Source organism: Epinephelus lanceolatus, chromosome 1, assembly GCF_041903045.1.
Source record: "Epinephelus lanceolatus isolate andai-2023 chromosome 1, ASM4190304v1, whole genome shotgun sequence".
Taxonomy (NCBI): domain Eukaryota; kingdom Metazoa; phylum Chordata; class Actinopteri; order Perciformes; family Serranidae; genus Epinephelus; species Epinephelus lanceolatus.
The window spans coordinates 29,637,748-29,656,078 of record NC_135734.1 but is presented as its reverse complement, the minus strand read 5'-3'; the positions used below and the strand labels follow the sequence as shown (position 1 = coordinate 29,656,078).

The window sequence follows — 18,331 nt, the reverse complement described above, 5'->3', positions numbered from 1 at the left end:
AGTCAAGCAGGTCTCAAGTCCTTAAAATTTGCGAATCAAGTCTGACTCAAGACTGTAGTCACCCACCTCATCATCAGTTTTGCTTAATGAAGGACTTGCACTGAAACCGAAATTGTTTGCAGAGTTTGCAAATTTTGTCCAACAGCATTTAACTCTATCATCAAAAAAACCCAGTTAACTGCACACCTACTGTACCTGGAAATGCTGAGCAGCAATGCCAGGCATATGAGTATACTGGTAGTTTGTCAAGACACAACTACAAGACACAAGCATGAGCGTAGGCTGAACTAATCTGCAGAATTTGGGCATGCATCACTGTATGCACTTTGCATATAACAATATTTTTGCAACTGAAAAAACACTATGGCTCTCAGTGACACAGAACCATCCTGCTAAGCACCACATAACACAGTGTGGTGTGGTTCCTGCTGCTTTTATGGTCTAATTTGCTCAAAATGCATTGCAATGCTTTGTGACTAATTAATCATGCATAGATGGTTTAATGGGACAGTGTAATCTGGCCACGGTGGTGAAAAGGTACATTTCACGCTGTGCACCAATCCTTTATGCAAGTGACATTGGTATATTCAAAAGCCGCAGACTAATGAATTCCGAGCTTTTTTATACTTTCTAAACGCGATTACACTTGAACAAAGCATTATTTAGGTTGGAGATCTTCCCGATGTCAAAAGACACTTTTTGTTTCCTCTGTGTGATTCTCAGTTGAGTCGACCACATTAAAACTCGATCTGTCAGCCGTAGGAAAAAAAAAAGTTTGCGTCTCTGTGTGTTTGTGCCAGGAGGTGCTGCTTCCTATAAGCTCTCTGAGGGGCTGTCTGTGGTCTTCCATCATTGTAGTGCGGCGGAGCACATGGTCCAGAGGAGCACATCAATTCATCTAACATGAAATCCTGCCGAACATGAAAGCCCAGGATCACAGCCAAGCTTTGAGTGATGACTGTTTCAGCATTTGTGCCAAGAAGGAGGAAAAGTGAGAGACAAGAATGATGAGAGACAGAAAGAGAGAGCGAGCAGAGGGAGGAAGAGGACGGGCAGAGATGCTTTGAGCGCTAATGCCGTGCCAGTGTTGTATGCCACTCCCCCTCCGCTCCCCCAGGGACATGAATGAAGTAAATGAATGATGGACCCAGCCCACACAAACGCCCCTCTTCTATTGAGACCAAGCAGTCCATTCACGGGGATGAGTGAGGCGTCGACACCAACAACAACAATAACAACAGCGACATAGGAGGCCCATACTCCTATTTCTCATTCATACATATGTATGCAGTCACACAGACACACACATATGGCACAGATACCATGGACAACACTGCCAACATACCATTAGGGACACCTAGAGAGGGTTCCTGAGAACAGGGCTGGCTAACAAAGCGTGGAGGCAAAGGGGCGTGAACGGGGGCAGGCATGGAAAAAAAAATCTTGGCATCACGTCAATGCAACCGCCACAATGATCAGGGATGAGAGGCCATCTCCTCCCCTCCACAATCAGCACATTATCAGGAAGCCCATCAGTGCATGAACCCAGAAAACAAGGCCTGGAAACCTCATGTTCCACCGCATTCTGCCCTTCCTCCTCCGCCTCGGCTCTTCTCTGTTGTTCCTCCAGGACGGGGAAGGGTTCAGAGGGTTTTCGCCCACACAAGGGTGATCTCACTCAGAGGTCTGACCTTCAAACTCAGGCATTACTTGCCTGAAGCCACAGCAGCTAATGGAACATGGGGGATACAAATCCGATTGAAGCGAGATCAGTCTGACAAGGGAGGCTTCCCTATTTACCAAGCATTTACATCTCGAACCTTGAAGGTGGGCTATGTAATGATGTTAGCATCTGACTGAGTGCTCAGTTTTCACCAATTATGCGTCCTGCAGAGAGAATGTATGTGGAGTGTACGAACGCAGCAGAGGGCCGAAGCTAAAGGATGAAATACAGCTCTGACAGGAGCAGGAGGAAAAAGAGGAATGTTCCGGCTTTTTAAATCCAATAGTGAGACACCACTACTGCAGCCTCCCACAGGATCATGGTCAGGCTCAACCACAGGCCTAATTTCTCCCATAATCACATGGACAGCTTCTTGGTCTCCCTCCAACACATACTGTACACGGCACAGAGAGGCTTGATGGACGATTAGTCTGAAACTCCCACACCTGAAAAATTTCACTAGGTTGTGGGTGTTTGAGGTTGCCCCGCTTCTGCCTGAACACACTTTGACCTTCCATTTATGAAAGGAAGCATTTCCCATCAAAGTTTGCCAAACTGGCACGGAGCGAGCTGCAGTACTTTGATCATATAAACACTCTGGAAAAAGAAATATTTGTACTTCGGTTTCACATCATTTTGTAATGTCGTGCGGGTCAGAGCATACTTTAGGGGCTTTAGTCCAAATATTCCCAGGTGCCAAAAACACTTCTTCTGAGACAATCTGTGTGACAATTTGTAAGTGTGAATAAAGTCAGCACTTTTCATTGACGGCGAGGTTACTGCCGGGGCATTGGCACGGAGCTGAGCAGTCCGATGCAGTCCACGGCTGAGGTAAACCATCTCAACCGACACTCATACACCGCTAATGGGAAGCAGACACACAATTTGTCCCAGAGTACGCCTTTGTGCACCCACACTCCTCTCCTCCTTCTCATTCTCAAATCCCTCCATCTATCCACGCTCTGGCTGAGATAGCAAACCTGACACTGATGCCCTGCAGTCCATTAGCACTCACAGAGAGCCCCGTCTGAGCCGGCTCTATTGCTCCCTTCACATTTCCCTCCACTCTGCCTATCTTCCTGACAGTCCTCACTTCGACTCGTGCACTCCTTATCTGACTCTCTCTGTCTTTCTGTCTCTCTGTCTCCTTCCCTTCCTCCTCCTGCATGATGTCCGAGCTAAAACAAGACAAGCCCCTCCAGTTCAACATGTCAGTCTCTGTCTATGGGGAGGACAGCAAGTCCGTAGTCACTCATGTCAAATTCAGATAACATTAATGTGATGGGGCTGCCGAAAATCCCTGAAGACATGTGATACCAACAATAGCTGCGCAGATAACCGTCCTCCAGTCTGTCTCCTCTAATGTAACGTCACTCTCCTTCAGACACACCTGTTATCACTGATAGGACAAACAAACGGCTGTCCTTTCCTGCAGTGTGACCTCTCTACCTCAACAATTACTCCCTGTCCAGCAGGGCTGCGCCTAATGATACGTTTCTATCATCAAATGATTGTTTCTTAAATGAGTCAGTGAATGATTTTGTCTATTTATACGGCTGCATGATGATGATGTGATTTTTGCTGGGATCTGTACCGCACAAGTATGATTCCTTATGTCTGGAATATGATTTATAAGCCGTGGCATCTCTGTAGCACCACAATGTGTCATTTATAAAGGTGAGTTGTGACACATTTTACCTTTATCAAAGAAATGCAGCTCATAATTGTGAAGCCCTACTTTTCCACAACCACATGGTATCTAATTTGCAATCATGTAAAAGTAACATTTGAGAGGCACGAACCAGGAAATGTTTTGTATTCTTGCTTGATAAACCACTTTGAGAAACCACTTATGCATCTTAAAAAATACTGGCTGACTGATAAACTTGTCAACTAATTATTTCAGAACCACTGACCTAATTTCTGTCTTAATTTGAAGACAAAACAAAAGCCAGTGACCTTCTTCACACAGTAGCCAGCTCTGAACTCCCGGGTTAATCGACAAAAGCAAATATAGCTTTGCATTTTTTTAATATCATCTACAAAAATACATTTACAATACATCTCCATTATCACTGGGCATTTTCTGACAATAAGAACTTTTTCATAGATTTAGGAACCTGCACCACAAGAACTCAGAACAATCCTAGTTCTTATAATGCCTTTTTGGGGGGCTGTTTTTTTAGCTTCTATATCAGAGTAATGACTCTCCCAGCACAAGAAGAACCTTCACTAACGTAACTGTTAGGTGACTGGTTGAACACCAGGCTGTTCTCACAAACTGTTTATATGTTTTCTTTAGAAAAGTAATGCACCCAAATTTGTACATATATCATGTATTTTGAAAGGCTGTGATCATGTGACCAGCGCGTTGATGACAGACAAGGCGGCAGCCCCGAGCTGTCTTGTAAGGAGTTAGTTTGGGGTGGCGGATGGGTCACAAAAACCTGGATTTTCCCCCAGGACTTTCCCCTGGAGTCGCGTGATTAGAACCAGGCAAACTTTAAGTAATTTTAAGCAACGTCCTCACCATGTTATTTTTCCTAACCCTAACCTCAGTAACTTTACTTGCCTAAACCTAACCTCCATAACTTTGTGATAATTACATAACTGTATGTTCAAGACATTATTTGTGGGGCGCTAATTTGTAGAACATCATATGAACTGACTTTAGTAGAATATACAAACAGCTCCATGAGAGCATGCTGAACACATGAGCCAATGCAGCACCAGCAACACCCTTTTTAAAAAAAAAAACAAAAAAAAAAAACCTGGAGCCGTATTAACAGTGAAGTCCAGGCTTTACTGAGCACATATGCAACACCAGAAATGCAATACAATTTTGACCCACCAAAATGAAAAAGGTGTAGGCTGGCTTACATTAACTCAACTTGCATATTAGTGGCGCAAATGCAAACAGAAAAAAAACCCTTGAAGGTATGTGTTGTAGTTCTCAGGGGAGCTCCACAGACGGCGGTAACTCTCATGGAGTCCCCAGAACTGTTTGGTCTGAAAACGCCTGTTTAATCTATTAATGGTGGTGTCTTCAAACTGCTTGTTTAGTCTGACCACCAGTCCAAATCCCCAAAGTATTAAGTATTTAATTTACAATGTTATAACACAGAGAGAACCACAGCAGATCCTTTAAATTTAGAAGACGGAAACAGCAAATGCTTTGTATAATTTATTGATAAGTATATTGAATGATGCCAGTGGTACAAAGTGTCAACAATCTGAATCACTGGGCCAGAGTTTTGATTGACAATGTTTTGTTTGGTTAAAATTGCCTATAATCTTTCTTACAAATCAGTTAATGGATCCAGAATTCAAGCACTACAATATTTTTCTTTGATGCCAGACATATTTCTTGCAGCTTCAATTCTGCATACTGAGCGTTGTTTATAAAGAAAATTACAAACTTCTACATTAACCTTGGACCAGAAACTAAGCTGACACAACAGAATCTTTGTAAGTTGATCCGATTTCCTCCTAGGTGTTAAAGTAACACTGGATTTAAACTCACACAACACACACATACTGTATATGTAGCTATGTATGACAGTGTGTGTCCCGAGTAGTTTTCCAACCCCAAGTGTTCACAATAGCCACCATATGAAAAAGGTCAATGGCACCGCAGTAACAGGATCCCAACACTGACAGACAAATGATAATGAATGATAGCTGTCTGAGTAAACAAGCAGAGAGGTGCCCTTGACCCGCTGTCTCCTTAATTTTAGTCTGGCCTGCAAACCCCTGCAACACCCCCCCCCCACAACCCCAAGAGAACTCCCACATCTGGAAAGCACGTCCAATCCTTCACTTATTCGCCCACTAAACTCCCCGACACTTTCACAAGACCACATCGCAGCCTTATAAAAATCTATTGTTTTAGCAAATTTATTTTCTCGCCCGTCTTGCCTAAGCCTCGAAGCCTCCACGCTGCTTTCCTTCAGGATTTCCAGAGAGGAGACGAGACAGCAGATATCAGGGGAAATAAGCACAATGCTGTGATTACATCCCGCCTCTCCTCTGTGGAGACAATCATTTGAACCCAATTCGGTTTGTGAGGAGTGACAGGTAGACGCTGCTATGGCAACCAAACTGAAGCAGTGTCATATATAGCTCTTTACAGAAGCTCTGCGAGCATGTGAGAAGACAAACACGCAAACAATGCAGACATAACCACATGGACTTGACATGAATATTAAAAGACTCTCTCCTGTTCCTCTCTGTCACTTTGAATCTTTAGAGAACCACCTCTTGTAAAAACCATTTTGCGCTCTAACTCTGTCTCTGACCACAATAACTGTCGTCCTCTTCATCCCCCCTCCTCACCCTCCTGCTCTTCTTCTGCAGGTGGTGAGATTGATCACAGCCTTCATAATAATCTGCCTCTAATAATGATTGAAAATCCCACCTTGAGAATTATGAGCTCTGTGAAGTGCTCAGGAGTCGGACACAGAACAACCACAAACACCACACTAACCACTTTAACTACACAAGCCAATCAAGTTCCTCAAACACCAGAGAGAAATGACATCGGCCTGATGTACCACTGTGACCTATTTTTATCCTGTCTGCCACATTTCGATCCCAAAAAAATTGGCTGCAGCAGGAATGCAAGAGACACACAGACAAACACACGCACACACACCAGGATGTACTCATGCATGCACTGTCTATCACACGCTCACCTACACACACACCCACATCCATCATAGTGTCTTTCACCCCCTGCTGAGTGTTGCCCCCCTTTACACAGTAGACAGAAAACTGGAAGGGCTATTTATCGAGGCTGCAAATGCGTCCCCTATGTGCAGTACACTACCATTTACATGCAGAAGATCTCTGACAAAGTATTAACTCAGAATGTTTTTAAAGCAAAGTCCTGACTTTTTGTATAGACAATGTTAGATGACTGTGGTTAGTTGAAGCACTACTAAGACTTGGATGGGACCCTCTATCACAGTTTCTCAAAGTGCGTCCCATGAGCCAACGGCAGCCCTTGGAAACATTTTGTGCGTCCCCGAATTTTACATGAAATGCATGCATTATGTTCTAAGTAATCGTGGTCCATTTGAACACTTTCACTTTTAATAGCTTACATTCAATACCAAAGGAGACTGCACCAAACTGACCTCTAACAAGCGTCTGCCAAGCGTCTGCAACTAGTGGCACCTCACAAGTGATGCAGGAATCATGTTCTTTCATCAGTGCTGGTGGTGTTGGCGATTTCAGAGGAAAACTCGCAACTGCACTTTTCCTATGCAGCTTTCAATCATATGCTGGCTCCCCAAACTGGCTATTAATCATAAAAACTTTGAGAACCTTGCTCTATCATCAGTGCAAAAGATGAAACAGTTTGTTCTGAAATTGTTGAACAGTTCTGCATAGATGATAAGGAGGTAAGTCCAGTCTTTCAGTTAGAAAAAAACGCAATCACCAAGCTTAAAATGCGGTTGTGTGAGACAGCAACAGGAAGCTAAAAAATCATGGTCCGTGGAAACCTCGTGAAACATTCAGCAGTTTAAATCAGTTTATATGCAGACTACGTCAATGTCAGATGTAATAAGCAACTGTGGCAAAGTGTGGCATTCTCCAGCTCCATGTATGAAGCCACTTCTTCTCTATATCAATGCTGACTGATGCTCATGGGCACTGTATGACTTAAAAGCCATCTGCTGTTTCTTACATCAAAGTGATGTAAGAAACAAGATTTCTCAATTCAAACTAACCACCCATGACGTTCTCAATCAGAACTTGACAAACAAAGCAGCTTGGTCAGTTGCCGTACGCTTCAAACTATGACACTCTAGGTGCACCTATAGTGTCAATTTTGGATGTGTCACTTTTTGTGTCAATTTCTGCTTCTTACATGCTGCAGTGTCTTTCAAAATAAACTTCTTTCTCCACAGGAATTGAAGTTTTGCCACCAAAACTTCTTCAGATTTAAGCAACAAAAGTACTTGGTTAAGTTTAGAAAAACAATAATGGTTTGGATTAAAATAACTAGGCTTGTGGTGCGCCCAGTAGCTCAGTGGGTAGAGTGGGCATCCCACGTACAAAGGCAGTGTCCTTGCCGCAGCGGCTGCGGGTTCAATTCTAACTTATGGCCCTTTGCTGCATGTCAACCTCCCCTTTCACACTAATCGTATGTCCTGTCAAATAAAGTGAAAAGCCAGAAAAAATAATCATAAAAAAATAACTAGGCCTGTTACAATAACTTCATATCTATGTCAGCTGGCGACTATGTTACGTGACGACTATGCTAGTAACTTTGGTACCTGGCTGGAAATTTCAAGTTGACTTTGGTTACACATGGGACACGAACACTGGTGTCCTGGGTGAAAGTCTGGTGTGTGTTTGACCTGTCCATCACCCCCTTCTGCTGGCCTACTCTAACTTTCTTGCTTTATCTACATATTTGCCATGGACGGAATAACTTAATAGTTAGCTGAAAGCCTGGGGCATCTCATACAGACGCTGTAAGGTGCCTTGCATGTCGGTAACTGAATCCAAGGGCCACTGACCAGGCTGCCATATTTGACACTGTGGGAATGAGAACAGGTTGGACGAATGATAAACATTTAGTATTGGTAACTCTTTTCTTTTAGTGTAAGGTGTTATTAAAAGTATACAAATGGGAAAGTAGACAATCCAAATCTACAGGCTTCTACCACTCGATTGCATATTATGTGTTTTGTTGCTCACCTGAGTTGCGACAAAATAATTTAAAAAAAAACAAAAAAAGTTAAAAAGACACTAAAAAAAATAAAAAAGTTCATCAGTGTCAGTGCAAGGTAATGCTGAGAAAATTAAGATTAAATATGAGAGTGTATTGTAGTCAGGGAGTTACTCGCATGAACAGTAAACCTCATGTCATCTGTTGGCAGCTCCCTGTTATTACTTACAGTATGTCATTGCCTTCACAACACTTGTGATTCAAAAGGTTAAGGTTTCAGCTTTAGTGATGACACAAACCTCTACAGTGTTGTCAAACTAAATCATTGGAAATATACTGGCGTTGTGCTCCAACTATACGTGTTTGTTTGGAGCTTCCCCGCGTCACCAAGGAAGACGATATCATTCTGAGGAGGCTGGGTGAGTGGATCTGCTCCTCCCCAGTACAAATAATTAAATCTATGATTAAAATGCCTAATAGCTAAAGACTGGAATAATAAATAGCAGAGTGATTACGGTTTCATTTGGATGTTGTGCATTTTTATCACCACGGGGGGAGATTCCAGCATTAATAAGTGCTTAGGCACAGGCTCTGCCTGCCAGCTCAAAAGAAATATTCAAATTGCAGCAAACTGTTTTCAATCTGGAGCTTTTCACTGGGAGCAATGATTTGTATGTGTATTTCTCTCTGTGACACCATTAAAGGGTGGGGAGCCGGCAATTTATTGAGCGAAAATGACTAAAAAGGGCTACACAATGGAGACACATTATTTCCTTTCATGTCTGCGATCTAAGTTAGCTGTGCACTTACTGCACGTTCGCTGAGCTTGTATGCAAAACCTTTCTGTATATACATCCACCCACTCCTCCCTTATACATCCCCCTGCTCCCTTACCATTGTGCCTTCCTCTCAAGGAAAGTCTGGGCACTTTAGAGACCCCCTCCCCTTCTCCTTTTGAATGTACTAAAACAGGGCGCTCCTGCTGTGGGCGGCATACCAGGTGCCCTCCTCCCTCACCTCACACTGCCATCCTCTTATCAACAAGCAAATAGAGAGGGTGTGAGTGTAGAGTAAAGGCAGAGGAAGAGGAGGACGAGGCAGCGGAGGAGAGGGAGATAAAAAGAGAAGGAAACAGACAGGAAGGACACTATATTTAGCACTGGAGCTGTCGCCTTCTGTTTTTCTCTCCTGAATAATCATAGTTTGACAGCATGTATCCTGCAGAGCAGAGGTTGCTGGGATGCACTACCACCCTCCCCTCCTCCACCAGCAGCATCTCTGGAGACAAAGTAGCAAAGTATTGTAATAATTGCTGCAGGCTTGCGTGCCACAGCCACCACACACTACTCTGTGGAAACATTTTGCAGCGCCCTGACATTTTCTCATGGAGATAATAGGGAAGGGAGGTGGCTTTGGACTACTTTGCCAACAGGTACGGTGTTGCATACGTGATGCATACCACGAGAGCAAACTATATCCAAGTAATGTGTGTAAGCATGAGCAGCAACGTGACCAAAACACATTCATGAAAAGCACCATCCATAATTTCTAAGAATTTGAAGGCATGTAAGACAGGGACAGTAAAAGGCTGTGACAAACTTGTTACCGTCATGTACTGATGATGATTATCTGCTGAGAAAGACGTAAACAAGCACAGCTGGTAGGTAGAGGGGCAGAGAGGATGGGAATTTGATAACGCTGTATGTGAGTGGTTCAAATGGTGCACAGTGGACTTGAGCCAGTGCAAAAAGCTTATTTGGTTTTGTAGAAAAAATAGCAAGACAGCACTGCTGCTGGTTTTCTACTTGTTTCTCAGAAACAAAAACATCCCTCTGTTTATAAGACATGCTGCTCCTGCATGTCATTTAGTTAGCTAAATCTCTATTCTTATACTCTTATACTTCTTATACTACTTTTCTTTCAAGGCCCCAGCATTGCTTGTTGCTATCGTCTCTTATCAACAAAAATTCAGACAACAGCAGAAGATTGTCTATTTCCTCCATATTTAGGCATGATGATCACCTCTACTAGGGTTGGCCGTTATTGAAATTTTCCAACCAACCACTGTCAGTGTGATTGCTGTAATAGTCATGCAAGTATGTGCCCCAAGCAGCAACCTCCAGAGCTGAAAAATGAAGCCAACGCAGCAGTGCCAAATGCAGTTCCTCCAATGGCCATTTGAGGCTGGCTCCAGCAGGAAGTCAATCCCCAGAGACCCCACTGTTAAAATGCCCAACTTTACAGCAGAAATAAACATGTTTAGCAGAGGTCTCTAGTTTTGGTCTCTACCACTGATTTCTCTATGCATAACTGTACGGGGGTGAATTTGTATATAACTTCCTCACTGTTTAAATTATATTAAAGCTTAAAGTTATTCATAATTACAGGCATGGCCGCTTTGAGTGACAGGCTGTCTGAGAGGCCTCACCAAAGTCTGAGTCAGATCCACCCCTCATTTCCCCACAGCTCCACCCTCTCATCCAAATACAGTCACTTCCGGCTCCAAAAATCCAAGCCAGTCAAATGCCTAACAACAGGAGTCCACAAACCAACGAGTGACTTCATGGTGGCTACGTCCATTACTTTTACAGTCCATGTAAAACACACTTCATTCAAACTCAACAGAAACAAAATAAAACTCACCACAACCGTCTCAGTTACGTGTTCCAACAATCACAAACTCTGGTTGGGTTGAAATAAACCCTTAATTCACTGAGTTAGATATTTAAATATGCTGCTCCTACACCCTGTCTTCCCCCAGTGGCTCTCACTTGCTCTTTAGTGGCAGAATATTCAATTGGCAAAATAAAATGACAAAAATCCCCCCAAAAAACAGAGAGATGTACTCCAATCGGCCACTCTATCCTCTACATAAATGTTCATCAGCTAAAGCAATTACAATACCTCACACTGTAGCTGATTATTATAACTGCATATTATCAATAAATTAATGATCACATTGTGGCAATCTGCTGAGGATGTTTCGCTGTGCATGTCTCGTTATGTTTAACATCTCAGATGATGCATGTAATGTAACACACTGTAATGTGTAATGTGGTGTGATGATCGGATGGCTAATTAATGACATTACTTTTGTAGCTGAACAGCAGGAGGGTTTCTGGGTTATGGGAACGAGGAAATCTCCCTGGTGATTAGCCAATCGCAGCATGTTCACCGTTGTTTGAAGGAGACAGATCGAGACAATTAAAGCAGCAAGAAAATGTATGTCTGAATGGCATAAGGTGACTTTGTATGGTGTTTGCGGCAGCACCTTTTCTGTCATGATTGTCTGGCCACACTAAAGATCCATCCAGAGTAGCCAGGGGTCACGTGCTAGCAGACAGGTTAGCTGTGCTTTCAGCAGCCCATTGATTGCTGAGACTTGATTGCAGCAAGGCTTGGCTGAGGCACTTTGCTCTGTCTCCAACATATATATGGTTGGATGAGGTGCAAGAACACAGTTTGCTTTGGTATCCTGCTAACCATCTGAAGAAAGGCGTAATATAATGTGGCAAGAAAAAAATGATAATGACTAAAATACTTTCTCTCTCGCCAGAGAAGTCAAAAGGACACCAACAGCACAGGACCACCTACACTGAGGAATGTCACACTGACATAACTTGAGGAAGACAAAGAGCTTTTCATGCACTATATATAATACATAAATCTGCCTATTGCACATAATCTGTGGAAGATGAGGTCTATTGTTGTAGAGAACATGCAGCAAAGTTCAAACTCAGTAGCAGCTCCTAATTATTCAAAGAATAAAGAGGTGGAGGACATCTCCCCGTTTCTGATCTTAACCCTGAAAACTGTCGGGAGAGATGAGCCGATAGTGAAGCCTGTTCTGGAGTGACAATCACTGACGCATTACGTGGGACAAAAAGACTGTCGGGGGAAAGTGCAGAGGCTGGAGTAACCTTAAGATTGTCCCTGAGAATTACAGGACTGCCTGCCTTTTGTCTGGCTTTCTTCCCAGAGCTAACCTTGCACCCAGGTGTTCCACCGAGGTGAAAGAGGCCGAAGAAAAACAAAGTTAAACACTTTCAAATGGGCCCGAGGATTAGCGGAACAAGCTATTACTTGTTAATATGGTGCCATTCTCCCACAGTTTGAGGGCAGTTAACCTCGGGTGTGACTGGCTTCTGTTTGAAGGGTCACAACCTCGCAGAGCCCCACGCACTAAAATAGCACGTGATTATAGGCCTTGTTTAAAAGTAAATATAGGAGTTCTCAGCAGCTGATCTAAGCCAGCCTCAGACAGTGTTTTATGAGAGACAATACACCTTCGAAACTGCACAACTCTGACCTTTTGTTCATGTTATATCACCTTCTACTTTTTTTGGGAAAACACACAATGTTTAGTTTCAGAGATTCATTGCAGCCTGGTGTTTTGTAAGTGTGTGCGTGTATGTGCAGCTCTTTTGAAGTCTGGGTTGATGATCTATCCCCACCAGCTCTGAATGGACATTCCTTTGGTCTTAGCCTCTGTTTGCTCCCTTGGTCCTTATCACAGTTAATAACTCAGCTTGCACAAACACACTCAGTAGCTACTTTGGGAGCTTCAAAAGACGAAATTATCAGCTTAGGTTGCTTATGGTTGTTTACAATGTAAACCTGAAGTTTAGTTTACCTACTAGATTGTTGATGTTTTTTTGTTAATTTGGCAGACATGGAGCTTGAATGCTGAACAAGAAAGAACATACTACATGTGCATAAAATTAATTCAGAGTATACTCTATTTAAATTATTGAAAAAAGGGAAACAATTAAAGATTTATATCAATTAAAAAAATGCAAAAATTGCCAAGTTATTACTAGTTCGAGTACATAAGTCGGAGCCGAATACCAAAGTGCAGGATTTTTCTTTAGAAATTAAACTTTAAGTGACAGTTCATCCCAAAATCATTATGAAAATACATATTTTTCCTCTCACTTGGAGCGCTATTTATCAGTCTAGATTGTTTTAACGATGTCTGCCTTCTCTTGAATATGATGGAATTAGATTGCACTCAGCTTGTGGTGCTCAAAGCATCCAAAAACACATGTGAAAAACTCAACAGCAATGTCTCTTTCCAGAACTCATGACACAGATATTTAAGATAATCCACAGACCTTGTTGCGAGCAGTTTCATGCAGGAACTATTTTCTCTCTACTGAACTACATCCACCAACCAAGTGCAATCTGGTTCCATTATATTGGAAAGTAGGCAGGCATCTGTACAGCTGATATCTCCAACACTCAGAAACTCACACCAAAGCAATCTAGATAGATAAATAGAGCTACAGATAAGAGGACAAATATGTATTTTTGATTTTGCGATAAACTGTCCTTTCACCCTGCTGTGTCACTGTGATGTTACATGTGAACTGATTTGTTCAGGCTTTCACACGTGAAAATCCGTTAGCTTTGAGTCATGCAGATGTACAAGAAAACTGAACAAACTACACACAGCTGAAAAATAGTGATAAATAAAAGCCAGTGTATGTACAGTAGAACTGAAAGTGTTAAAAGCAAATGGTCACAGTGAAATGCAGTACTAACACTGTATATACCATACAGGATATTATCTTTTTATGGAGAAATGTGTGTGTATCTGCTGTATGTATATAACCCCATGCCTGTTTCTGTTCTGTGTTGGTTCTCTTGTGTGTCAAAGTTTTGGATTTCAGCCAAAAGCAGCAACGTCTTCCCTACCAGCTTCATAAAATGCAAATAATCAGTGGAAAGTGATACTGCGTAACCTTTACGAATAAACATGTGAAGCAGGGTCACAGACAGAAGCAAACTCAACAGCTCAGTGAAAAATAAAGACTCTTTTAGCTGCTACAGTTGGCAGCCTGCATTTGTAGCTCATCTCCTTGTTTTGTTTTAGAATCAAAATTGAAATGCTGATTAAAAATTAGCCTGAAATACGTTATCAGAAGGCACTTCTGTATTCCAGCACTAGACAGATATCATGGAACCTAAAGCTAATTATTTGGTTAAGTACACTGGCACATAGAAAATTAATAAAAGCACATTATGGAGCTATTCCCAGCAGTACGGTGCAAAACCAATACAATTAGGGAGCGCACATCTTAGGGTGCATTTCCAGTCTCCAGCTATCTGAAGTTGCTCTGTGAGGCATAAAGTAACCTCCGAAACTAATTAAAAACAAAAAGGAACTCAATTAAAAGAAGTAGAAAAATAAATGAACTCTTTTCTACCAAGTAAATGTGAGACCGGTGGAGGGTGAAATCCAACTCGATTAGAGACAGAGAGGAAGAGATGGGGTTCAAGGGATGGTGAGAGAGAAAACAAACAGGTAAGCAAAATATAGGAGCAAGAGGGAGGAAGTGGGAGAAGACAAAGCTTCACTGCCAAAGCTTTTCAGTTAAGTTTTAACCATCATAGCAAAAGACCACAACATGAGGTAGCAACAAAATTAAAGTAGATAAGTTCTGCTGTTACAGGACTGACTAGAAACACTTGACAAATTGTAGATGTCATGAAGAAACCATGGTGTTCCACAACTAGTCATTTTTCATATGTGATTTTAATGCTATGATTAGCAGAGAAACCACCAGCTCCTACTCAGCGTTCTCAACTGTTCAAACTGGACACAGAGCTGAGATCTGAAGCGCGGTGACCTCATGACAGATGCTTATAAAAGTCTCCCTCAGACGTAGAGAAACTATAAAACCTCGAGAGCTTTACATGGGCACGACGGCCACGCCGGCCATGCCGGCCACGCCGGCGCTGGAATGACAAAGCACCGGAGACTGCACCGCTGAGACCTATTTTAACAGGACAGTTCAACACACAGGGTCTCATGTGGCACTGGCAAACATTCATAACATGCTGGATCTGCGCCTCGAGTGTGGACCCAGCCAAGTGTTAAATCTGACTTGATTTCAGAAGGGAGCCGAGGTCGCACAAAGGCCTGTTTTGGGGAACTAGTGGCAGCCAGGCGATTAAATGAAGACATATTCTCTGGTCCTGAATAGTCCGGACAATCAGCAGCACATCTCCTCATCCCTGTCATCATGCCTCTCTCACACCGACACACAATCAAACTCTCTGTTTGGCGGTGGAGGAATAAGCTTGCCAAGCCCTGAATTCAGCTAGTGCCAATAGTTTACCCATAACAAGACCAAGACATAAAAGACTGATGACAGGAGCAGCCGTTACACTGACGATCGAATCTACATGTCTGTAGAGAAACACAGAAATAAACAAACTGGGTCACACACACAACAAGTATTTTCAGTGCCTTACCTTTGAAGGACAGGAAGATCCTGGGAGCGGAGAGGGGCTCATTGGAGGGGGGGAACGCCCCGAACGATAAGGCCAGCAGGGCCAGTAGCCAGCACAGTTTGTCCCACAACATTGTCCCTCTGTTTGTTAACAGAGGAGAAGGAGAGTCCAGGAGCTGAGGGACACAGAGGGACGAGCGTCAGACAATAAACCTACACTTTCACCTCACAAACCAAATGCAGGAACCAATTCTCTATCGCTGAGCTACACAGTGTAGGTAGTCCTAGTCATAGACATAGATTTCAAGGGGGATGCATGGGACACATGTGGATTCACCCCCGAATAAAGACAAGAAAGTGGTAGAGGACTTTTATGTTGAAGAGATTAAAGACATTTCCACCATTAATTGATGCAGGAAAGGCACACATTTCTTGCTGTCTTCTCATGAGAAGACCCCCAAATCTTCAATTTCATATGTTCCCACCAGTGTTGAAACAAAACCCTTTTGTATCTTTTTGGTACTCAAGTCATACACTAACACAGAACATAAAAAGGGACTGAAACACAAGGCTAAAAACTGGATCTACTTTTATTTCACCTTCTGTATCTGCTATGCTTTGGTTATTGGTTGGGTATCTTATGGAGGAATCAAAATGCATGGCCAGATAACTGCATTAGGGTGTGCAAGTAACTTAACCTGACCCATAAAACCTAATGGTTGTCAGAGCAAAGAAACTCAGCATTGATTTTCCATCATTGCAACTAGATTTCCTGATGAATCTCTCATTGTAATGCTCCTCTCCAACCCGCCCACAGTTATTCTTGCCCGTGTCTGCTTCTGTGTGCTGTGAGGGGCAACAGTGTGAATGGACGGAGTCTCCTTCCAGCTGGGAGAGCCAGAAGGAGCCACCGCTGCTTTCAACACCTCGCCACCCTCTGCCGATCCTCACTTTCCACGCACAAGAAGAAATTTCTTATTACTATCATGCAGAAAGAGCTGGATTTCACCTCTCGTACACGGAGTGGCTCGTTAAGCCTGGTGCGCACTGGCAGAGCTCAAATCACAAAGCGCATCAACATGCTGCTGATATCAGCCACAAAGGGAGCTCAAGTTAATAATATCCCCATAAAAGGATCTGAAGACGCTCCAAGTTATCAGCGTGCGGAAAAGGTGGGAAAAAACTGTACAAAGAACTGGAGACAATAAAACAATTTTAGCAAAGGGTGCTCTGCTGTAATTATCCATGCATGATGGCACTGATCTACTCGTAAACGTGGATCTGAGTCTGAGGTCAAACTGTCAGCCAGGGTTTAAGATCAAGTTCCACATTGAGCCCTGAAGGCACAACTCCAAAGCAGACCGTTAACCAAAATAAAGCGTGACTGGGCTTTGAGTTATGAGGACATGAACATGAACCACGTGTCATTTATGAGAGGGTTTTATAATTGTGAGAAGTAGCGCTGAGGAGGAGTAGTTGCATTCATCCTATCAATGGAAATAACAAATTATAAAGATAGGCTACAACATCACATGCAGCAAAAAACTTTCAGTCTGTCTGACACACACACACACACACACACACACACTGCACTTTGCTCTTGCAGTATTTGACATTTGTCTTTGCGCGTATTGCTCATTTTTAACTACCTCCCACGCGCCAGAGAGGACACACCAAAAACATAAATATAGGCGAGCTGAAATTGCCTTAAATCGCCTTAAATATTCAGATCCAGATACTCACGACGAAATTATCATACAGAACTTTTAAAAACACATTTTAGATATCAGAGCCCTGATCTTGCACATGCAGCACGCATCACTCCCTTTGCGCGACTCCACCAAATGTGGCTTCCCACTGATTTCTGTGCACATCTGTCTCAGTACAAATAATTAATCTGACTTGTATCAAAACAGCACTTGCACCTACCTTCTATATCCGTCCAGTGAATATTGTGATAAAGCTGGTCAACATTTAAAACCATCCACCCCAGATCCTTTGAGCTCCTCTGTCCGCACGCAGGAGTATCAGTGTATCCGCGGCAGATCCTGCACGATTATCCCCAGAGCCAAACAAAGCTTGGATTTAAATTAACTTGACGCGGCCGCCTTAACTTGAAGTGAGCTCTAAATCGCATCAACAGATTCTGTATTTTCCACAGAAGGAGGTTAGAAACAAAGAGTTGTTCCTGGAGAAGAGTGGCGGAGAGAAGCGACAACCGTGCGCAGCGGCGCTCAAGTGTGTAGTGCAGGGAAGCGGCTTCTGCAGGTGGATACACTGAGGTCTCCCGGCAGTGGACACACCCATGGGGGAGGGAACCTACCTTAGCATCCCTGCGCTGCGTCCCGCCCCAAAATTTAGCACAAAACAAGTCTGCTGTGCATCTTGTTACACCCCAGAGAGGCTTCAGAGGTAAACGCACATAGAAAGATGAAGAAAAAACTGCACAAGTGAGGTAAACGGCAGCTGGAAGAGATGAGGAGATGTCACGTTTCTTTCAACAGTAGGGAGAGTTGTCCAAAATGTTAAACCAATTTCCCTTAAAAAATGAAAACATTTAGTTTAAAATCTAATTTTAAAGTCTCAGTGAGTAGGATTTAGGGACATCTATAGGCAGAAATTATGTAATCTACATTATACCTTATATTTTGATTATCTTATAATCACTGGGAAAAAAAAATCATCGCA

At 42.9% G+C, this 18,331-nt stretch overlaps 1 protein-coding gene across 2 annotated transcripts in view; it reads right to left on the bottom strand.

The window, feature by feature from the left end:
- The window catches only part of sema3fa (sema domain, immunoglobulin domain (Ig), short basic domain, secreted, (semaphorin) 3Fa), a 68,992-nt gene extending 51,092 nt beyond the window's left edge, over positions 1–17,900 (bottom strand). The window contains exons 1-2 of one of the 2 annotated variants that reach the window (XM_078169143.1): positions 17,573–17,900; positions 15,666–15,819 (exon numbers count right to left, since the gene is read on the bottom strand). In XM_078169143.1, coding sequence (XP_078025269.1) covers positions 15,666–15,777 — 112 coding nt within the window. In that variant the 5' untranslated portion in view covers positions 15,778–15,819; positions 17,573–17,900. The remainder of the gene's footprint in view (positions 1–15,665; positions 15,820–17,572) is intronic. The other variant, XM_033627301.2, reaches the window with a different exon arrangement.
- Positions 17,901–18,331: the final 431 nt, after the last annotated feature.